Source organism: Talpa occidentalis, unplaced genomic scaffold, assembly GCF_014898055.3.
Source record: "Talpa occidentalis isolate TD23 unplaced genomic scaffold, MPIMG_talOcc4v2.1 talOcc4.11, whole genome shotgun sequence".
Classification (NCBI taxonomy): Eukaryota; Metazoa; Chordata; class Mammalia; order Eulipotyphla; family Talpidae; genus Talpa; species Talpa occidentalis.
Window position 1 is genome coordinate 33,118,269 of NW_023601104.1, and position 17,713 is coordinate 33,135,981.

General features: G+C 49.8%; 1 protein-coding gene and 1 long non-coding RNA gene across 3 annotated transcripts in view; one reads left to right on the top strand and one right to left on the bottom strand.

The window, feature by feature from the left end:
• Positions 1-17,713, bottom strand: part of ITGA11 (integrin subunit alpha 11) — a 113,430-nt gene that overhangs the window by 16,243 nt on the left and 79,474 nt on the right. The window contains exons 11-19 of the mRNA XM_037502795.2: positions 16,736-16,880; positions 14,959-15,107; positions 11,813-11,953; positions 11,350-11,553; positions 10,220-10,350; positions 4,770-4,936; positions 3,427-3,569; positions 1,890-2,000; positions 459-544 (exon numbers count right to left, since the gene is read on the bottom strand). Of these exons, the coding sequence (XP_037358692.2) occupies positions 459-544; positions 1,890-2,000; positions 3,427-3,569; positions 4,770-4,936; positions 10,220-10,350; positions 11,350-11,553; positions 11,813-11,953; positions 14,959-15,107; positions 16,736-16,880 (1,277 nt within the window). The remainder of the gene's footprint in view (positions 1-458; positions 545-1,889; positions 2,001-3,426; positions 3,570-4,769; positions 4,937-10,219; positions 10,351-11,349; positions 11,554-11,812; positions 11,954-14,958; positions 15,108-16,735; positions 16,881-17,713) is intronic.
• Positions 5,794-10,815, top strand: LOC119238789 (uncharacterized). 2 transcript variants are annotated; one of them, XR_005123664.2, is made up of 3 exons: positions 5,794-5,975; positions 9,166-9,252; positions 10,176-10,815. It is a non-coding gene; the product is annotated as an uncharacterized LOC119238789 (long non-coding RNA). The 2 variants fall into 2 exon arrangements; XR_005123665.2 differs by having other exon boundaries at positions 10,282-10,815.

The window sequence follows — 17,713 nt, forward strand, 5'->3', positions numbered from 1 at the left end:
TTATTTTTCATTGAACGCTAGTTTGTTTCTTCAAAGGGGTGGTGGAAAGCACCCTGCTCATCCTCTGCTTGTTTCTGTAGCATTAAGCTCAAGCAGTTAGTCATGGGCCTTAAAGGTCTCCTGGCTAGGGGGTTGGAGGATGAGCACTCAAAACTCTAGTCCTGGGTCTCCACTTTTATCTATTTTGTAGTGTGGGCGCAAAAGAAAGGGTTACTTCTTCTAAACAAAGTTTGAGGAGGTTGTATGAGACGAATAGTGTTCATTTCACAGAGGAGGTAATGGAGGCCCCGAGAGGAGGAGCTTGCCTGAGGTTACATGGGGCTTAGCAGCAGGGCCTGGGCTAGGCCCAGGCTCCAGGCTCAGTGTCGGGCCAGAAGGCTGTGCAGGAGACCATCCAGACCATCCCTGGGAACAGCAGGGGAGGATGCCAGGGTGGGGGAGGGGAGGAGACAACTCACAGGGCCGTGGGCAGGTCACTATAGGCATCCAGCAGGAGGTCAGGGACACAGTGCTCGTCCTCATTGCAGCCATTCCAGAAGGGCACCTGGGCCAGGGAGAGTGGGGTACAGGAAGCTGGTTAGGGGACCCACTGCCACCAGCCCCCATCTATGCTACAGGCCAACCTTCATCCCACACACGTCAGCTCTTTTCCCTGTTGCACAAGACCTGGGCTTCCTCTTCTCTGCACTTTCATAGCCACCTCCAGGAAGTCCTCCTGCCCTAACATCAGATGCTTGGTTACACTTGTTCTGACCTCACTCTGGCCTTTGACCTGACCTGTGATCCCTGTCACCAGTGTCGTCAGCGACAGAGCACAGCATGCCCTGCATTTAATCTGCAGAACAGCCTCAGCATGCCTTAGATTGAATGGCACAGGCGCCTTCACTTGCTGTAGAGGCTTTGCAATTATTGTAATGGGAAAAATATTAACGACTCAGGGCTCCCAGCTTCCCCCCTTTCCTGGCTCACTAATGAGGAGTCCAGCCTTCCCAGTCCATCTCTCCTGCACTCTCGAAATGTGTTTTAAAGACAACCGCTCTGATGTGCCTGCCAGGAGGAAAGGGGAAGGGGCGAAGGTCGAGGGTTGGTGGTGGAGTGCGGGAGAGCTGAGGGGGTGATGGAGGTGAACAGAATCAAGGGCATTTCAGAAGTATTGCTGTTGATGCTGCGGTCCTTCTACACTGGAGAAATACAAGTAAGAATGTGAATAATTCTGAAATTGTTTGCTGGCTGGCTGCTGTATTTTAGATGTTACTTAGAGTCTGCATTGCACAGGTGTGGTCCTAAGAGCACTGGGGTCTCCTGTGCCCTCGGGCATGTATGGACGTTGCCTGCTTCCCAGCACAGCCTGGACAGCTTTGGTAAGCGACATTTTCTTTGGAGTGGCAGGTACACGGAACACTGAGTGTCAGATACCAGAAAATTCTGATGCCTGAGAGCGAGGGGTTAGAATATGTGGTCGAGGGGTGGTATCGTAGCCAAAGATGAAATTAAAAACCACTTATTTTTGGAACACTTAGAAGTGGGCGGGGAGGACTATCTATCAGTCTATCAGTCGATCAGTCATCCCACAAGCTGCAGGCCAGCTTTGAGTGGCTGGGCGCGCTCTCAGGCCTCCACTGTCCTGTTTGCACACCTAGAGCAGACAAAAGAGATCTAAAGACCGTTCTGGTCCTGGAATTCTCCACATTTTTCCAGCAAACCCTCAATGCTCACCTATGCTGGGAACCTCCAGCGGGAAAGGGTCGTGAGAAATTGGCCACATGGCCAAGGGGCAGAGGGAAGCAGGTGTGTGGGTTTGCGGGGCAGGAGGGGAAGGCATGGCAGAGGAAAGACTCCCCAGAGCAGGAGGAATGGATGGGGAATGTGTCCTGCAGGCCGGGACGTACCGAGACTCTGAGGGCTGTGGGCCAGCCGTCGTCCAGCATGGGGCCCTTGTCCGGGTCCTGCAGGGAGTACTCCACGGAGAAGGTCACCGGCTTCACGTAGTCAGCGGTATCCTGTGTGGAGGAGGTGAGCACTGGGCCAGGGCGGAGGGAGCATCCTTTTCCGGGCCAGGACCACCAGGATAAGGACAGAATTTCCTTCTCCCTGAGCTTGGGTGCGCTGCCCCCTCTGCCCTCAGGATGAGTCCAGGATGAAAGTGCCATCCGGGGTCCAGAGCTGGAGGGTGAGCTTCATGGAAAGGGGCTCTGGGCCGGCGCACGTCGCCTCAGCAAGGTGGATGGCCCAGCGGGCTCCTGTTCATCCTTCATGGTCCCCATCAGCTCAACACCTGAGCCTCCAGGAGGCCAGTGCCCGCCCCCCGCCTGGCGCTGACGGGACCTGTCATGACCACAGCTGTCTGACCCAAACAGCTCAGTCTCTTCCCTCGAAACCTCTTAGCAAAGTCCTAGCACTGTGACGAGGGCTTAAGAACTGTGCAGAATCAATGAATGGGCAAGTGCAGAGCAAAATAGGGGCGATTCAGGTGAGATGACAAATAAGGGGGGTATTTAGGACTGCCTGAAATACTTTCCTTAGACCCCAAATCCAGACTTGAGTGGCTGCTCTGTGTGAAGGCTGCGGTGCTCTAACCTGAGCTCACTTCGGAATCTGCCCTGGGGCGCGGGCTACTCAGACACTGAGTGCTGGGCCCCGCCGGGAGTCTCTGGTTCAGTGGGCCTGGGATGAGGCTTACAAATGTTCATTTCTCACAAGCGGCAGGAAATGGGGATGAACCACGCCGGGAGAACCAGGCACAAATATATTAGAAGGGGTGACAGAGCAGCAGGGTAGGGGCTTCTACCTGCTTGCTTTTCTGACCCCGGAGGACTGGACTCAGGGGGTTCTGGCTGCCCATGCTTGTGTCTCTAAGCCTGGAGCTAGAGTTTGGGTGCTTGGGATTTCTGGATGGAGGCAAAATTCTTACCCGCTTCCTTACTGTAAAGCAGAGCGCCAGACCATGGCTGGCCCTCCCTTGCCAGCAGGCTGGCTGCAGCTCCCCTCAGCTTGTCCACACCACTCACCCGCCCACTGGCTCTTCATTTTCAGCGGATGCCTGCTTATCCATTTCTTTCGAGCCACGGCCCTGTTGGCCGACCCTAGTTTCTCTTTTAGACCTCACTGAGCCTACCACCCTTCTGGGACTTCACCCCTGCTGAAGAGACAGTGGGAATCTGGAAGCCAGGAGGAAGGGATATGGGCGGGGGGGTGTCCCTTGAGGTGGTAAGTGGTGGTCCTGTGGCCTTTTCCACTGGAGCGGGAATAAGGGGCGGCCAAGGTCCAGGCCGGTGGCCCTGCCTAGCCTGCTGAGCTCCACTGCGGGCCCAGAACAGCCAGCCGGACTGGAGCCCTGCGTCCACCGTGGCAGCCTCTCCACCAGCTCTGGGGCCTCTGCCTCTCGGACTTGGGTTCCGCTGGTGGGGCGCTGGGCGTCAGGCTCACCAGGACATGGAAGCTGATCCGCTCACAGTGTTCCTGGCCGGAGGACAGCAGGACGGCCCTGTTGGTGTACTGGTCCCCGCCCTCGTCCAGGTGGGCCCTCGGCGTGTACCGCCGCTCGTCCATGGTGGCGTTGTACTTGATGCCTGGGGGAGAGGGCAAGGCCGTGAACACGGAGCCACCGTTTACCTGTCTTTTAAAGTCAGTCTCTTCCAGGGAGCCCTCCAGGCTGGCCGGGGAAGAGCTGCTTCTCTGCCCTCACAAGCGTGCAGGAGCAGAGAAACTGCCAAGCAGAGAGCAAGAGGAAAAGGAAGGGACTGAAGGGAGCAGGAAGGTGAGGAGGGTAATGAAGATGGGGCTGGCAGGGAAGAGAAGAGCAGGAAATGTGGGGGAGGTGAAGGAAGCAGAAAAGGAGAGGAGATAGGACAAGGGGCCAGGGCAATCCCCCTGTGAGTCAACACACTTCTCCACCTCCCCTTTCACCTCCTGGGTCTTCCTCAGCTCTGGGGCCCTGGGAGAGCTGGGCCTTTGTAGGGGGCAGCTCCCATCACACCAGGGAGCACCTCAAGTCTAAGACTCTGTTCTGCCTAAGCCTGCAGCCTCCTGCCTTCCATAGGAGGATCTTGCTAACTCCACCAAAGGCTGAGCCCCTGTTCCTGTTCCCCGACCAGCCCTCTGGGGGCACAGGTCCTTGCATCCTCCCCCACTCATTGACAGAAACTGAAAGACGAGCACAGACCCCAGGCCCACCTCTCTCCCTTCTCTTCCTTGTTTGGTGCATCCTGCTTCTTGGCTGAGAAGCTCGCTGTGGTGCCCCCCACTCCACTGGCCCAGCCCGCCTGGAACCTGTAGCTGTCACTTCCTGGGGCCATCTAGGCCCAGGACTGTGTGGTGAGCAGGTCTCTGACCCTCCTTGGCTGAATGTGAAGGAAACTGCCCTTGGACAGACCCATGCTTGCTCTGAGCAGTGCCCACTGCTGCTGGGTCTTCATTGTCCTGATCCCTAGTTCCTACCCTCTTCTGGGTTAGCCTCTTACTCCCCATCCAGGTTGACTTCATGGCTTCACACCCCAATTTGTCCTTTGCTTCCAGTCTCCTATTCTGATCCAATTGTACCCAAATTTTCCCTCTTCCCCTTAGTCATGGCTGCTGACTGCCATCCCCATCCTGGCATGATACCCCTCTTTGCCCCTTGGAATCAAAGCATCAAATGGGTATCCAGCAGTCATCAAAGGTGGTTCTGGCCATGGCCTGGCACTCAAAGCCCACCCCAGCAAAGTCCAGGTTCTGAAACAAAGCCACTGAAAAGTCCACAGGGAACCGAGCTGGGTGAGTGGTAGATTTACCAATTGTGGCTGCTTGGAAGTCGGGTGCCAGGAAGATGGGCGTGAAGCAGAGGAAGGCGGCTAGGCAGGTGGCATCTCTGCCACTGCGTTTACAGTCTCTGTGGAAGATGTTGATCTTGGATGGCTCAAAGTGGAGGCTGACATTGATCCGAACCACAGGGCGGGACCTGGAGAGGACAGGAGTGCAGAAGGGTGGAGGGCGAGAAAGGCTGCCTTGCTGTGACCCAGGGAAAGGTGGGAAGCCAGACGGGAATGGAACTTGCCAAACTGCCATTGGAGGGTGAGGTGGGTTGGGGGCAGAGATGTCAAAGCATTGTGCAAAAAAGCTCATGGTGGGTGAGAGGCAGACCCAGCAGCTTCACAGTCTCGAGCTGCCCTTTATTCCCTGGGGAGCTGCACTTGTTGCAGACCATACTGACTTTCTTTGCCTCTTTCTCACTTTTAGACCAGTGATTCCTGCCACTGGGTGTATATTAGAATAATGTAGAGAGTTTTAAAAAAATCTTGATGCCCAAGTTGCACTCTAGGAGCAAGTTAAATCAGAATCAGCATTAACAGGCCTCCTTGGTGGTGCAGGGGGTTGAGACACAACCTATATGAAGCTGTCCACAGCCACTGCAGCACAAGTTCGATCCTGGCTGGCCAGAGAGCTACCCACATGGTGCAGCAGAACTCTCCTGACTCGCCCGTTGCTCCCCTCAGTAGTGTATTTCAGTCAGTCTGCCTGTTCTGCTCCCCACTCTGTCTCTGGTGAGTCCTCTCACCAATGCATCTGGTGAGTCCTCTCTGGCACATCTGGCCTGTACCCCAGTTCTTGTATGCATAAATAAATCTTAAAAAAAAAAAAGAATCAGCATTGTCATGTCTTAAAGGGGTACTTCTCAAATTTTCATACTGAAACCAAGATGAAATAGTTAAATTGTTCTCAGATCCTAGAGAACAAAAGAAAAAAAAACTTGTATAACTTTCCTTTTGCATTTTACTTTCACAGACATACAAGAGCCTTGACCTTATCTACAAATGATATAACTGAGCAACTGCAGAAGGAACTAACCTGGAGCTGAGCCGCAGGCCCAAGTGCAGAGGAGAGGAGCACCCCGAGGTGAGGGGCCCATCAACAGAAATTCAGAACTCCAGGGATCTGGACAACAATCTCTTCATACTTCTCCATACATGACCTGCCCTAAACTAGCCAATGAACTCCAGGTAAGTATACATTTCTTTGCTCTTAGTCTATTCTTTAGCCAGTAAAATTTAACTCCTATGATTTTAACCCTAATCCGTAAAACGTGTATAACCTCATTCCGTTTCTTAACCAGAGAGGCAGAGTTGAGTTTTTCTTCTGCCTCCTTACCAGCTGACTTGCAATAAAACCCTCTCTCCTGTCAAAACCTGGAGTTTTGTATAGTAATCAGCCTCTATGGACACTGGGCTGTGAGCCCACTGGTTGGCAATGAACTGTCACTCCAGGTGGAACTGCCTGCGCAAGGCACTGCAGCCCTGTTAGGGAGCGGATTTCCCCACTGCTGACCCTGAGGAGTCACCTAGACCTCTTTGTCCAGAGGCTCAGCAACTGGGCTCCCTTGCTCCACTCCAATACTCAAGGATTCCTTGGTGCTAATTTCATTTTGAAAGAAGAAATAGTTCTGGGAACAGATGACTTTTAAGTGAGTAATCTTGCTTTGAGTATCTGTTTCCTAAACTGTTTAATTAATAGCTCAGTAGGCTTGTGAGTTAGAGGATGGCCCTAGAGAATGCAGAAAGATCTTTGGTGGGTTAGAATCCCCGAGTCCTTGGGCTAGAGGCCTGAGGTCCCTGGGTTAGAATGCCAGGATAAAAGACAATGTAAAGCTTAGCTATTATAAATAGTGCTGCTATAAACATAGGGGTGCAAGTGCTCTTTGGAATTGATGTTTCTGTGTCCTTTGGGTAAATAACTAGGAGTGGAAATGCTGGATCATATGGAAGATGTGGTAGATATACACAATGGAATATTACTCAGCATTCAAAAAAGATAAACACATGCAATTTGCAGCAACATGGATGGCGCTGGAAGGGATCATGCTCAGCGAAATAAGCCAGAAAGAAAAAGAAAAATACCGGATGGTCTCACTCATAGCAGGAATCTAGAAAACTTAAATAAGAGACCAGGAAAAAGAATAACTATAAGAAAGTAAAAATCAAAATCAACAAACAACTATGAACCAGAGATACTCTATGGGAGGTGGGAGGTGGGGAAAGGAGGGGTTGGGGTCAAAATAAGGGGGTTGCAATTGTATGGGGAGTATAAAAATAAAATTAAAATTAAAAAATAAAAATAATACAATAAAAAATTTTAATTTAATTAAAAAAAAGACAATGTAAATGTAAAGAAGTTATAGTCATGGAAGCTACTCACATTAAAGTTTTTAGATTTAGTTTGGTTTAGGACTTTAGCAACAATTCCATTTTAGATGTATCTATAATAGTGATCACTGAAGAGAAGGTAATAGGCAATATAAGTGGTAGGCTTGGCTTTAGTCCATTAGAACAGAGTTTTAAATAATACTTAAAAAAAGAGAGCTCTAAGACTATATGTATGTTTGAGTGTCTTCCCACTGGGCCTCTTTGTTTTATCTCAGGCTGGTAATACTAGAATGAATTACAAAAGGTATCTATATAAATTCTGAACTCAGGAATATAATGGGGAAAAAACCAAAATATTTTTTAGGAACCATGATCTTGGATGGTTATGGTTGATGAGAACTAGCTTTAAAATTTAATGGTTTAATTTGAAACATGCATGTCTTTAGAGTAAGAATAATGGGATAAAGTTAAAAAAGGGGAGAGGGACGTTGAAAAGAAATAAAATACCTGGTAAAGAGAAAAATTTTAAATAGCAATTACCTGATAATGGAAAAATATACCCTGTAAAACTCCTAACATATCTCCCCCCATAAATCTAATCTGTCTTTAGAATGTAAACACCCCAGGAGAAAACAGCACTAACCCCAGGAGCAAACACAAAAATTTGAGACACACTCTTTTTGGTACACAGACTGACTATTGCAAATCTCACTTAGATTTTTAATTTTTTATTAGGAATTAAGGATTTGAAAGGATAAAAAAGTATGGAAAGCAGTAAGGAGAATAGAAGGGGATTAGACCCCTGGAGAAGAAAGGATAAAGGACATGGGAAGGAAAGTGGAAGGACAAAAGGAAAAGGGATAAAGGAAAGAGGAAGTAATTTTGTCAAGTGAAATGATTATTCTAGAATGTATACATTTTAGGACAAAAAACTGCATGAATATAGCAAGTCCTAAAAGGTTTGTTAAGTGGAAAAAGATTTATGAAAAAGGAATCGTAGAGAAATTTGTATGTGGTCAAACTGGATAAGATAAAATGAACTGTTATAAGGACTTATAGTTAAGCCTTAATAATAATATATTTATATAAAGCCAAATTTTCATTTCTTTTAACTTCTAGAAGGAACAAAAGTATATTTATAAACTGTGATCAGTTTATAAAAACAGCTTGTAAACTGCTTAATTTAATGATCTGATACTTTAAAGGCTTTTGGCTAGCTAAAAAGAAACATAGTTCTGTCAGCATTTCTTTGAGCTGAGCCTTGTCAAAAATATATATTTGCTTTAAAAATCACTGTTACTTTGGTTAAATTAGCAATCAAATATTGTTTCATAGTAACCTATATAAATATTTTGAACGTTTTCACCTATGACAAAACTTCCCTGAAACCATAATTCTAAAAATAATAAAATTTTTGATTAAAAATAAGAAATACGGAAAGTCTTAAGAGAACTCCTAAGACACCCTATAAAAATTGTTTTCTTTCCTTGTAGAGAGAAAAATATTAAACAACTTTATTCTATTTAATAAGTTGAAATGTTATGGGAAGGATTGTCACATAAGGAGAAAAGCTCAAACTTCTTGGCATGTAATGTAAATACTAATAGGATTGTTCTAGAAATTATGTGAAACTTCTTAAAAATCTGAATGTTCTAGTAGAAAATTACTACTGGCCAATTTTGGCTATTATTCTGAAATATTATATACCACAAAATTGAGCAAATTTCCTTATTAAGTGTATTATACTGAAATCTTTAATTATAGGCATGTACAAATCTTTTGCTGTTTTCAGAAGCTATTACTTATTCTAATGTTTTGCATTTAGAGAAACTCACAGTAAAAGAACTTTGATAAATACTTTAAAATGCAGGTTTATCATGGAAAAAAGGATAAGAAATTGCAGAGCTTATGGAAAAACTGGACTCATAATAATTGCTACAAGAAATCAAGAGCAACATAAATTATGGAGAATGAATATTATTTTAATGAATTTTGTCTGAAATTTTTTTCTTTCCATGGGTTCCATGTTCCCCGATCCATCCAACTGCAGGTGTTGGTTGGTTGAACCCCCAGATGTGGAGCCCACATAATGTGGAGAGTCAACTCTAAGATATAGGCAGATTTTCAACTGTGTGAGGTAAGCATTCCTAGCCCCCACTTTGTTCAAGGATCAACTATACACAAAGAAAAAGCTCAAATTAAAAAATTTTTTTGGCTTAAAAAATAGCTAACACATTATATGTGGTAAAATTTATGGGCTTTTAGAAAGCATTTTTTTTTTTTTTTGAAGCCCTTGGCTATTGCTAAAGCGAGACCCTAAGTGTAGACATATGGCACATAGCTGATGGGGTGGTGCAGAGGGAGACTGAAGGAAGGAAGCAAGAAGTCAGAAGGGGCTTGGAAGAACAGATCTCTGAAAAACATACACATTCTCTCACCCCAGGGAGCAGGATGCGCCTCCCAGCTGCTAAGAATCCACCCAGCCTGTTTCTTTATGTAGTTTGAAAAACTAAAGTGTAAGAGATGAGTGAGTAGCCAGAACTTCTAGAATTTCAAATTCTGAGAGGTTTTTTGGACACTATTTTGCTCTAACAGCATAGAGCTCCTAGAAGAGTGATTTGAACTTCAAGATAACTTAAAATGATTCCTTAAAACCAATTAAGACTGGTAACCCCTATGAGATAAGAATTGTGTGAGTAGAGCTGACAATGGTGAGAGACAAGGGACAAGGTCCTGAAGCACATCTTTTAAATCCTGTACCCAGGGCCTGGTGGTGCAGGGGTTAAAGTCTCAGCACTATCAAGCTATCCCCAGCCACCATGGCATGAGTTCTGCACAAGTTCGATCCCCAGCCAGGGAGCTACCCACATGTTGCAGCAGACCTCTCCTGACTCGCCAGCTGCTCCCCTCAGCAGTGGATTTCAGTCAATCTGCCTGTTCTGCTCCCCACTCTGTAAATGGTGAATCCTTTCATACCCCACACCTCTGGCCTGTACCCCAGTTCTTGTATGCATAAATAAATAAAATAAATCTTAAAAAAAAAATGAATCTGGTACCCAGAGGGCCCCTCAGGAGAACCAAGCATCAAGAAGAGGGGGACCAACCACAGAATCACAGCGTTGCCAAGGGCGCCCACTGCCAGATCAACCAGCCCGTCTTCATTCAGGTCCAGCTGCCCGTGGATGCTGCAGCCAAAGTACTGCAGACCTGGAGTCAGTTCTGAGGCGGCGATTCTCTGCCAAGAGTGGAAAGAAGAAGAACGCAGCGCACATACACTGTTAGCACGGACGGAAGGGTGCCCTCGGGGTAAACACAATTGGGGAGCCCAGAGACAGCCTGTTTGGAACCATCAGGAAGCTTTCCTAGCTCAAAGCTTTTGCCTCCTGCTTGGTCCTGGAACTTGCAATTCCTATCTTTAAATCATTTGTTGGGATTAAAATATTGTATCTAGGGTCTCTATGGTGGCGCAAGGGGTTAAACACCACACTGTGAAGCAATCTGCAGCCTCTGCAGCATGAGTTCGATCCCCGGCCGGCCAGGGAGAAACCCACATGGCGCAGCAGACCTCTCCTGTCTCGCCTGCTTCTCCCCTCAGCAGTGTGTTTCAGTCAGTCTGCCTGTTCTGTTCCCCGCTCTGTCTCTGGTGGATCCTCTCACCCCCCGCATCTCCGGTCTGTACCCCAGCTCTTGTATGCATAAATAAATAAATCTTTAAAAAATATTGTATCTAAAAAGAGGTCACTATCAAGTGTGACAGGTTATGAGGCAGGTAACCTACCTGTGCCTCTACCTATGGTGTATTTATTAGACTATCTTGCCAACAAAATATGTAGGCAAAGTGATGACCTGGAGGGGAAGGGACAAGGAAGGGTTACTCTGAGGTCGGAAAGGCTTCCGGCATAAAGCATTTCCAGAGCAAAGCAAGGGCAGCGGGGGGGGGGGGGTGGGGGGGGTGGGGGTGGGGGGGGTGTCTCCATTCGCAGTCAATCGCATGGACACAAGTGGGCAGGTGAGGTCCCTGGGATTTTATTGTTGTCTGGGGTGGGGGAGGCAGATTAGGTTAGGCAGGGGCCAAGGGGAAGTGCTGCAGACAGATGCACCCTATCAAAATTTCCACTAGAGACCTGCAGGGCTAGGCATTCGGGACTGCTGTTATATGAAGACACAGAAGAGAATCGTGAACCCGCTCCGAGTCCAAGCTCGATCATTTCTAGGGGTTGAGGGGGCGTGTTACCTGCTTTGGCTTTTTTAGGATGCCGCCTTGGAAGCCGTGGAAGATGTAGATGGCCCCCCGGTGGTTGTCCTCTAGCGGGGCTCCCACCACCACATCATTACAGGAGTCTTGATTGAGGTCCCGAACCGAGACGATGGAGGCCCCGAAGCGGGCATTCTGGTAATTCTGGGAATCCTTCAGCGTCTCATTGTAAACAAACTGGTCCTTCCAAACCAGGGGCAGGAAAAGACTCGGTTTACATGGCAAGGGGACTCGGGGTCACAATCAGCTCTGGCCTGCAGCATCCCTGCTGCACCCTAGAAATCTCTCCCTGGCAGGTTAAGACCAGCGATGCCGGGGCTCCAGTTCTCCCCAGCTGGCTCAGCAGGTGGACACGGGCCCTGCAGTGACCTTCTCTCAGGACTACCCGAGTCAAGGCCAGGGTCGGCCATGCCCAATCTCTGCCCAGCTCCGCGCAGCCTACCTGTCTCAGGCTGTAGACGTAGACCCGGCCGCGCTCACGGCCCTCGCTGAAGTACATGGGGGCGCCCACCAGCAGGACGTCAGTCACCCCGTCACCATCCACATCCACAGAGGTGATCTCACTCCCGAAGTAAGAGCCTATCTGTGGCACAGGGACGGGCAGAGGGAAGCGAGGTGCCCACGCACACTGAACCCGCCCCTTACCCCGAAACAAACCCAGGAGCCTTGGACTTGGAACTTTTGGAAAGCGAATGGGAAGGCTGCACCCCTTTGCCGCCGCCGGGCCTGCACCCCTTCCCAGCCCAGGACTGGACCAGCCTGGTCAATGCGTTCATCTTTCCTTCTGGTATCCACACCCGCTACTCTTCCTGCTTTCCGTGTTCACTTTTATTGCTTGACATTTATTGTGTTTGTTAAGTGACATTTTAGAATGGCAAGAAATGAGCAAACTTTTTAAAAAGATAGAACGAAGATAAAAAGCGCCCACAGTTGAAAAATCCCACTAGTGTATTTTCTACACTTTCGTGTATTTCCTTCTATTTTGTACACTTTTGTGTTCTTCTAGAGTTTTCTAGGGTGTGCTGTCTGAGCGTGTGGTATTATTTTTGTACTCTGGAATCCTGTCGCAGAGTTTTTAGGGTAAGTTCTCACTTAAAATCACGGGAAGGTTCTGAGAAACTGGGACTGTGAGGAAAGCAGGTCCTCCAATTAGGTTTTATTCGAAGTGAGACTGGATTATTACTTGTTGCCTCAATAGTATAACAAAAATCCAAGGACCTGCTGTAGAATGATTTTTTAAATCAAATCATGTATCCTGAGCATTTTTTTTCATGATGGATTCTATTTTTTTCTACGAAATAATCACCAGTGGCCCTGTAATATTGAAAAGCAAGCGTGTGCCAAGAGTGTATAATCAGTCCTCATTTGCTGGACATGGTCCAAAGGCCTCTGGGATAGGTGGTGGAGAATTATGACTTTTCAGCATTTGAGCTCTCACTGTGCTCTCTGCCTTAGGTGCTTCCTCAGGGAGGGAGCCACCCACTCACTGAATCAGAAGCCCCAGTGTCCACCTCTCCCACCTGCAGTGCAGGTTTGCGGGGTGGGGGGGTGTTTGCAGAACACACCCCCCTCTGGCAGCTGATCAAATGATCCCTCGCTTTGGTCCAGATATCCCGCTGGACCTTCCCCCTTCCTCTCAGCCTCTGTCCCTGACTGTCCCCCACACAGAGGGAGTGCCTCCTGCCATATGGAGAGATTTCTCTTCTCCAAAAGTCTCAGGCTCTGTCTGGGTTCCATGCTTCCCTCAACATATACTTTCCTGTTGTCTGCACCCTTCTCCCCTCCTAGCTCCCCAGAAACTGTCTCTCCATCCTTCAGGTCACTTCCTGTTAGGAACCCAGCCAGTCCCACTCTACTCCCTGCCATGGGTGCCCTGTGCACGGTCCCCCAGCACCTGCTCCCTCCACGGGGGCCCTCATGAGGGTAGGTTCTGAGCCCTCTGGGTTCCCTCGTGCCCTGCCTGGCATACAGGAGGTGCTCGATAAATGTTGATTGGACCATTGGTTGCTTAGGAAAGGGGGAGGAACCCTTCTCATGACAGCCCCCATGTGAGATGCTTGCAGCCTCAGGTTAGCAGTGACAGCCTCGTGCCACCTTTGGTGAGACGATGGTCCTCACTGTGCAGGGAACGGACTGAGCTCAGAGAATTCGAGCCACTCGCCAAGGTCAGGCTAGTGAGGGTTGGAACTTGGGTCTGTCTCATATCTGAGCCCATGATTCTCCCCCGCTTGCTTATCTCCTGGCTTAGGATGTCTTCAGGAAAAAAAATCTATCCTCAAGCATTAAAAGATTTTAACTGAAGAGAAAGCTAAAACAATAGATGAGAGAAAGAGGAAATCATAAACACAGCGTGGGGGAGGGAAGAGCCAGACTGAGCAAAAGAGGGAGGAGAGTGGGAGACATTTGTCTAAATATGTGGCCTCAGCTATGTGGGTCACGATATTTGGAATCCACTTAATTCAGCTGCCTTCAGCACTGCGGTTTCTCCTTCGGATGTTGGAGGCAGAAGCAGGCTGTAAAAATGTCATAAATTTATCAACAAATTCCCTCCAGCTCTCAAGGTCTGGCCTTGGATCCCAAAAGAGACAGCTGTGGGGGGAGTGTGGGCGGTGGGCTGGAGGCTGGGGGACAGCAGTGCCAGGCTTCCCAGTGCCCTTGAGATGGGAGGGAGGGCGGGAGAGTGATGGCTTCTGCAGCTACGGGACTTAGGTTAGACCCAGTGAGAAATCTGCCCACACAGTGCTGGGCCAAGGGCAGTAGAAGGCACGGAAGACAGCGCTGCTCTCAGGCTCCGGAGAGGCCTGGTTTTGGAGATGTCCGGGCCAGGCAGTGGCCTGGCAGTGGCACAGCACAGGCAGTCCCACCAAGAGTCACAAATTCTGAGCTTGACCAAGCCATGAATCTACCATCTCAGCCCTGGGAAAGCTATGCCACTTTCCAGGCCACATCCCCCTTGGCAGCTGAAGTGACTTGGCTCACAGCCCTCCATTCTGACCTTTACCATCAGTGACTCTTATCATAGCGTCCCCTTTGCATTCATGATCATCCAACAGGAGACACAGCAACCCCGTCAGGTTGCCCCCACGCCCAGGCAGGCAGGGGCTGTGACCGCCGAGTCACGCTAACAGTGCCAGCAAAGGGACACGCTGGCATGTCAGTGAGCTGTGGGTGGAACTGGTGGATGGATGCATGACTCTTCCTACTTTGGGCAGCGTGAAGGTGCCAAAGGGACATGACGGCCCCTTCAGGATGCTTGGGCCTGGCAGCCAGGCTGGGAAGCCACAACCTCCATGCTGCCTCCAGCCCTGAACTCTAGACATGACAGGGGGTTCTGGAAATGGAGGCAAGCAAATTATTCCCATAGCAGGTACCTTGCTCTTGTAGGGACCAGGACCTGCTTTCTGGGACCAGGACAGCGCAGTGCTAAGACTGTTGTGAAGGAGCTATGTGCCTCCAGTCGGGGAGGATTTCTGTGGCTGGGGGACAGTCTTACTGAAGGGGAGAGATGAGCACCAAGGTCCCCTCCAGTCCAGCCTTGTCCTCCCCCTTGCCCTTCCCCCCTTGCTCCTAGGCGCCCCCATCCATTACCTGCTCCCCTTGTAGGGCCTGGTGGATGGTGAGACTCCGGTTGTTGTGCATGGTGAACAGGATGACTTTGCCTGTGTGGTTGAACCGGGGGGCTCCGGCCACATACACCCGCCCCTGCCTGGAGGACACGACCGACGTGACTGTGTACCCTGCCACAGGAGGAAACAGGAAACAGGCTGGTCTGCTTTTGTGGGGTCTCAGGGGTTCCTGCAGCCCCCAAAGACAGGCGCTCCAGGCTCCTCTCAGTCCCATATATAGGCCCCACAAAGAGGAGACCATGAGAACTGGGGTTCCTTTGCAAAAGCTTTCGGTCTATGTTCTTGGGATGACTTTGCTTGGTGACTGTGTGAGGTAAACATGAGATACCTTCAGGCAACTCTCCTGAAAGTGGGGACCCAGCAAGTGTGCAAGCCCGGAGTCCCTCCAGCTTTCTGTGAGGTGAGCTTGGATATTAGATCTCAGCTTTTAGCTGGGTGTCAGTCTTTGTTGGCAGCTTCTGGTGGCTGGATGTCCCCTCCTGTTCATGTGCACATGTGTATGTGTGTGTGGGGGGGGCTTGGAGGTAACACTGTCACTCGGACCCCACCAGTTGCTTCCAGAGTGGCTGCAGAATGAGCTGATTCAGTGGCTGGGAATGTGGGTGCAATGGGTAGGTTACTCGGGATCCAGACAATGTTTTCCACTCTTGGAGGTGTGTTCTGGAGAATGAGGCTCAAAAGATTGGCAAGACCAGGACATCATATATACACGAACGTCTAGCTAACGTGGCTCTGTCTGCAGTGCAGCCATAACCATAGGAGGGCAAGGCAGGGTTGGCTTTGTGGTATGGGACAAAGATCCTTCTGAGTTGCGCCTTCAGTGACACTATTAAAGCTGTTCTCAATTGGCCCTGGAACCTTGGGCTTTCACAGAAGAAGGGACAGTGGTGGTGGGATGGCTTGGGGACCGAATGTCCCCAGGGAAGACATAGGCCAGCTCATAAAACTCCAAGCACCATGGAGAGCTTCCTGCTGCCCAGCAGTCTGTTGGCTGTGGCTTCATTTCCCAGGTGGCTCTTTAACCAGCAGGTGGCTCATTCTGGAAGCTGGACCAGCTTCCCGAAAGCCCTGACAAGAGGATGGGGGAGACCTGTGGCCAAAAGTCCCTACAGCTTCCTCCATGTGAAGGTAGAGACCTAGCCTCCTAGGCCCCTTCCCCCTCGACACTTTCCCTTGGGGCATGTGGGGAGGAATCTTCTAGGGCTCCAAACACTGTCCTTGGTGGATAGACTCCCAGAGGGAGGAGGAGAGAAGACACTTACTCAGGACCCCACTCAAGACGGTGAGCCTGGTTAGGGAAAAGACAGTGAGCCTCATAAGGTCCGTTCAGCCTAGCTTTGCCCCACCAGGGTTGTCTGGGACAAGGTGTGGGACAGCTCTGCTGGGTGGGGGTGGGAATGGGGGCATAGACTCACCCTGCTCTCACTCAGATACCTTCACTAGCTTCCTGCTGCCAACATGGAATAGCTCCAGCGGGAGGCCTCCCACTACAGCTGACCCACATGCCACCCCTCCCCATTCACGCTGTTCCCTACTACGCACTGAGCCCATTGCATGCAGGGCAGGGGGCTGGGTGTGCGGGGTCGGGGGGAGAGCCAATGACCCCGGCCCTGGCCCCTGCATGAATCAGCACAGAATGTGCACAGATGGGCCTCTGGCCTCCTAGGGGTGCTGCCTCTCCTGGGTCCCTTCCTGGCCCTCCAACAGCCACCTCCCCACACCCCAGCTCTGACTTATACCCAGGTAGGCCCCGTGATTCTTGAGCTCCTCGGGGAATTCTTTCAGGTAGGACTCTCGGAGAGGAATGACCTTCCCGCTGCTGGTCTCCTTTAGCACAGCTCCATTCCAGTCATAGGCACCGACAGCTCCCAGCAGAATCCCGTCCTGACATTGGGGAGGGGACACACATCAGCTCATGCCCCCACCAGGAAGCAGCCCCAGATCCTGTGCTCTTGAAGCATCTGCCACCCCCTCCAGGGCCTTCTCCTGGGTGCGTTATTTAATTACCTCTCTCTCAGCCAGGATTTTTGGCTTTTGAATGAGCTAAGGATCTTCTTGCCCCATTTCGTCCTTAGCACAAAATGGGTCGAGCTGATCCCCAAGATGGAAAGAAGGAAGTTTCTAGAAGCAAAATCCAAGCCAGGCCTAACCTTCTACTCTTCTTTGGCCTTCAAAATCTCTTGTGGCTAACCCTTCCTTCTGACACCCCTTCAAGCTGTGCCCTGCACGTGATCTCTTCCACATTCCTGTGCAGCATCTGAATTGCTTCCTACTTCTTAATTTCTTGAGTAAAAATTCACTGTCTACTTTGACACTTGCTGGGGTCTGGGAACATAGTCCCTGCCCTCACACAGCTCAAAAGTACTAACAAGTACTAACAAGTACTGAAAGTACTAACAAGTTCAAATTATGATAAATGTGAAGGATGTTCAAAATGCCACAGTGAGGTTTAATTTAAATTGAAATGACGGGACCTCCCTGGTGGCGCAAGGGGTTAAGATGCAGCAATTAGAAGCTATCCGCAGCCTCTGCAAAACGAGTTCGATCCCTGGCCAGGGAGGTGGCCCACATGGCGCAGGAGGCCGCTGCTGTCTCACCCACTGCTCCCCTCAGCACTGAATTCAATCTGCCTGTTCTGCTCCGTGCCCTGTCTCTGGTGAATCCTCTCACCCCATTCATCTTTGGCCTGTACCCCAGCTTTTGTATGCATAAATAAA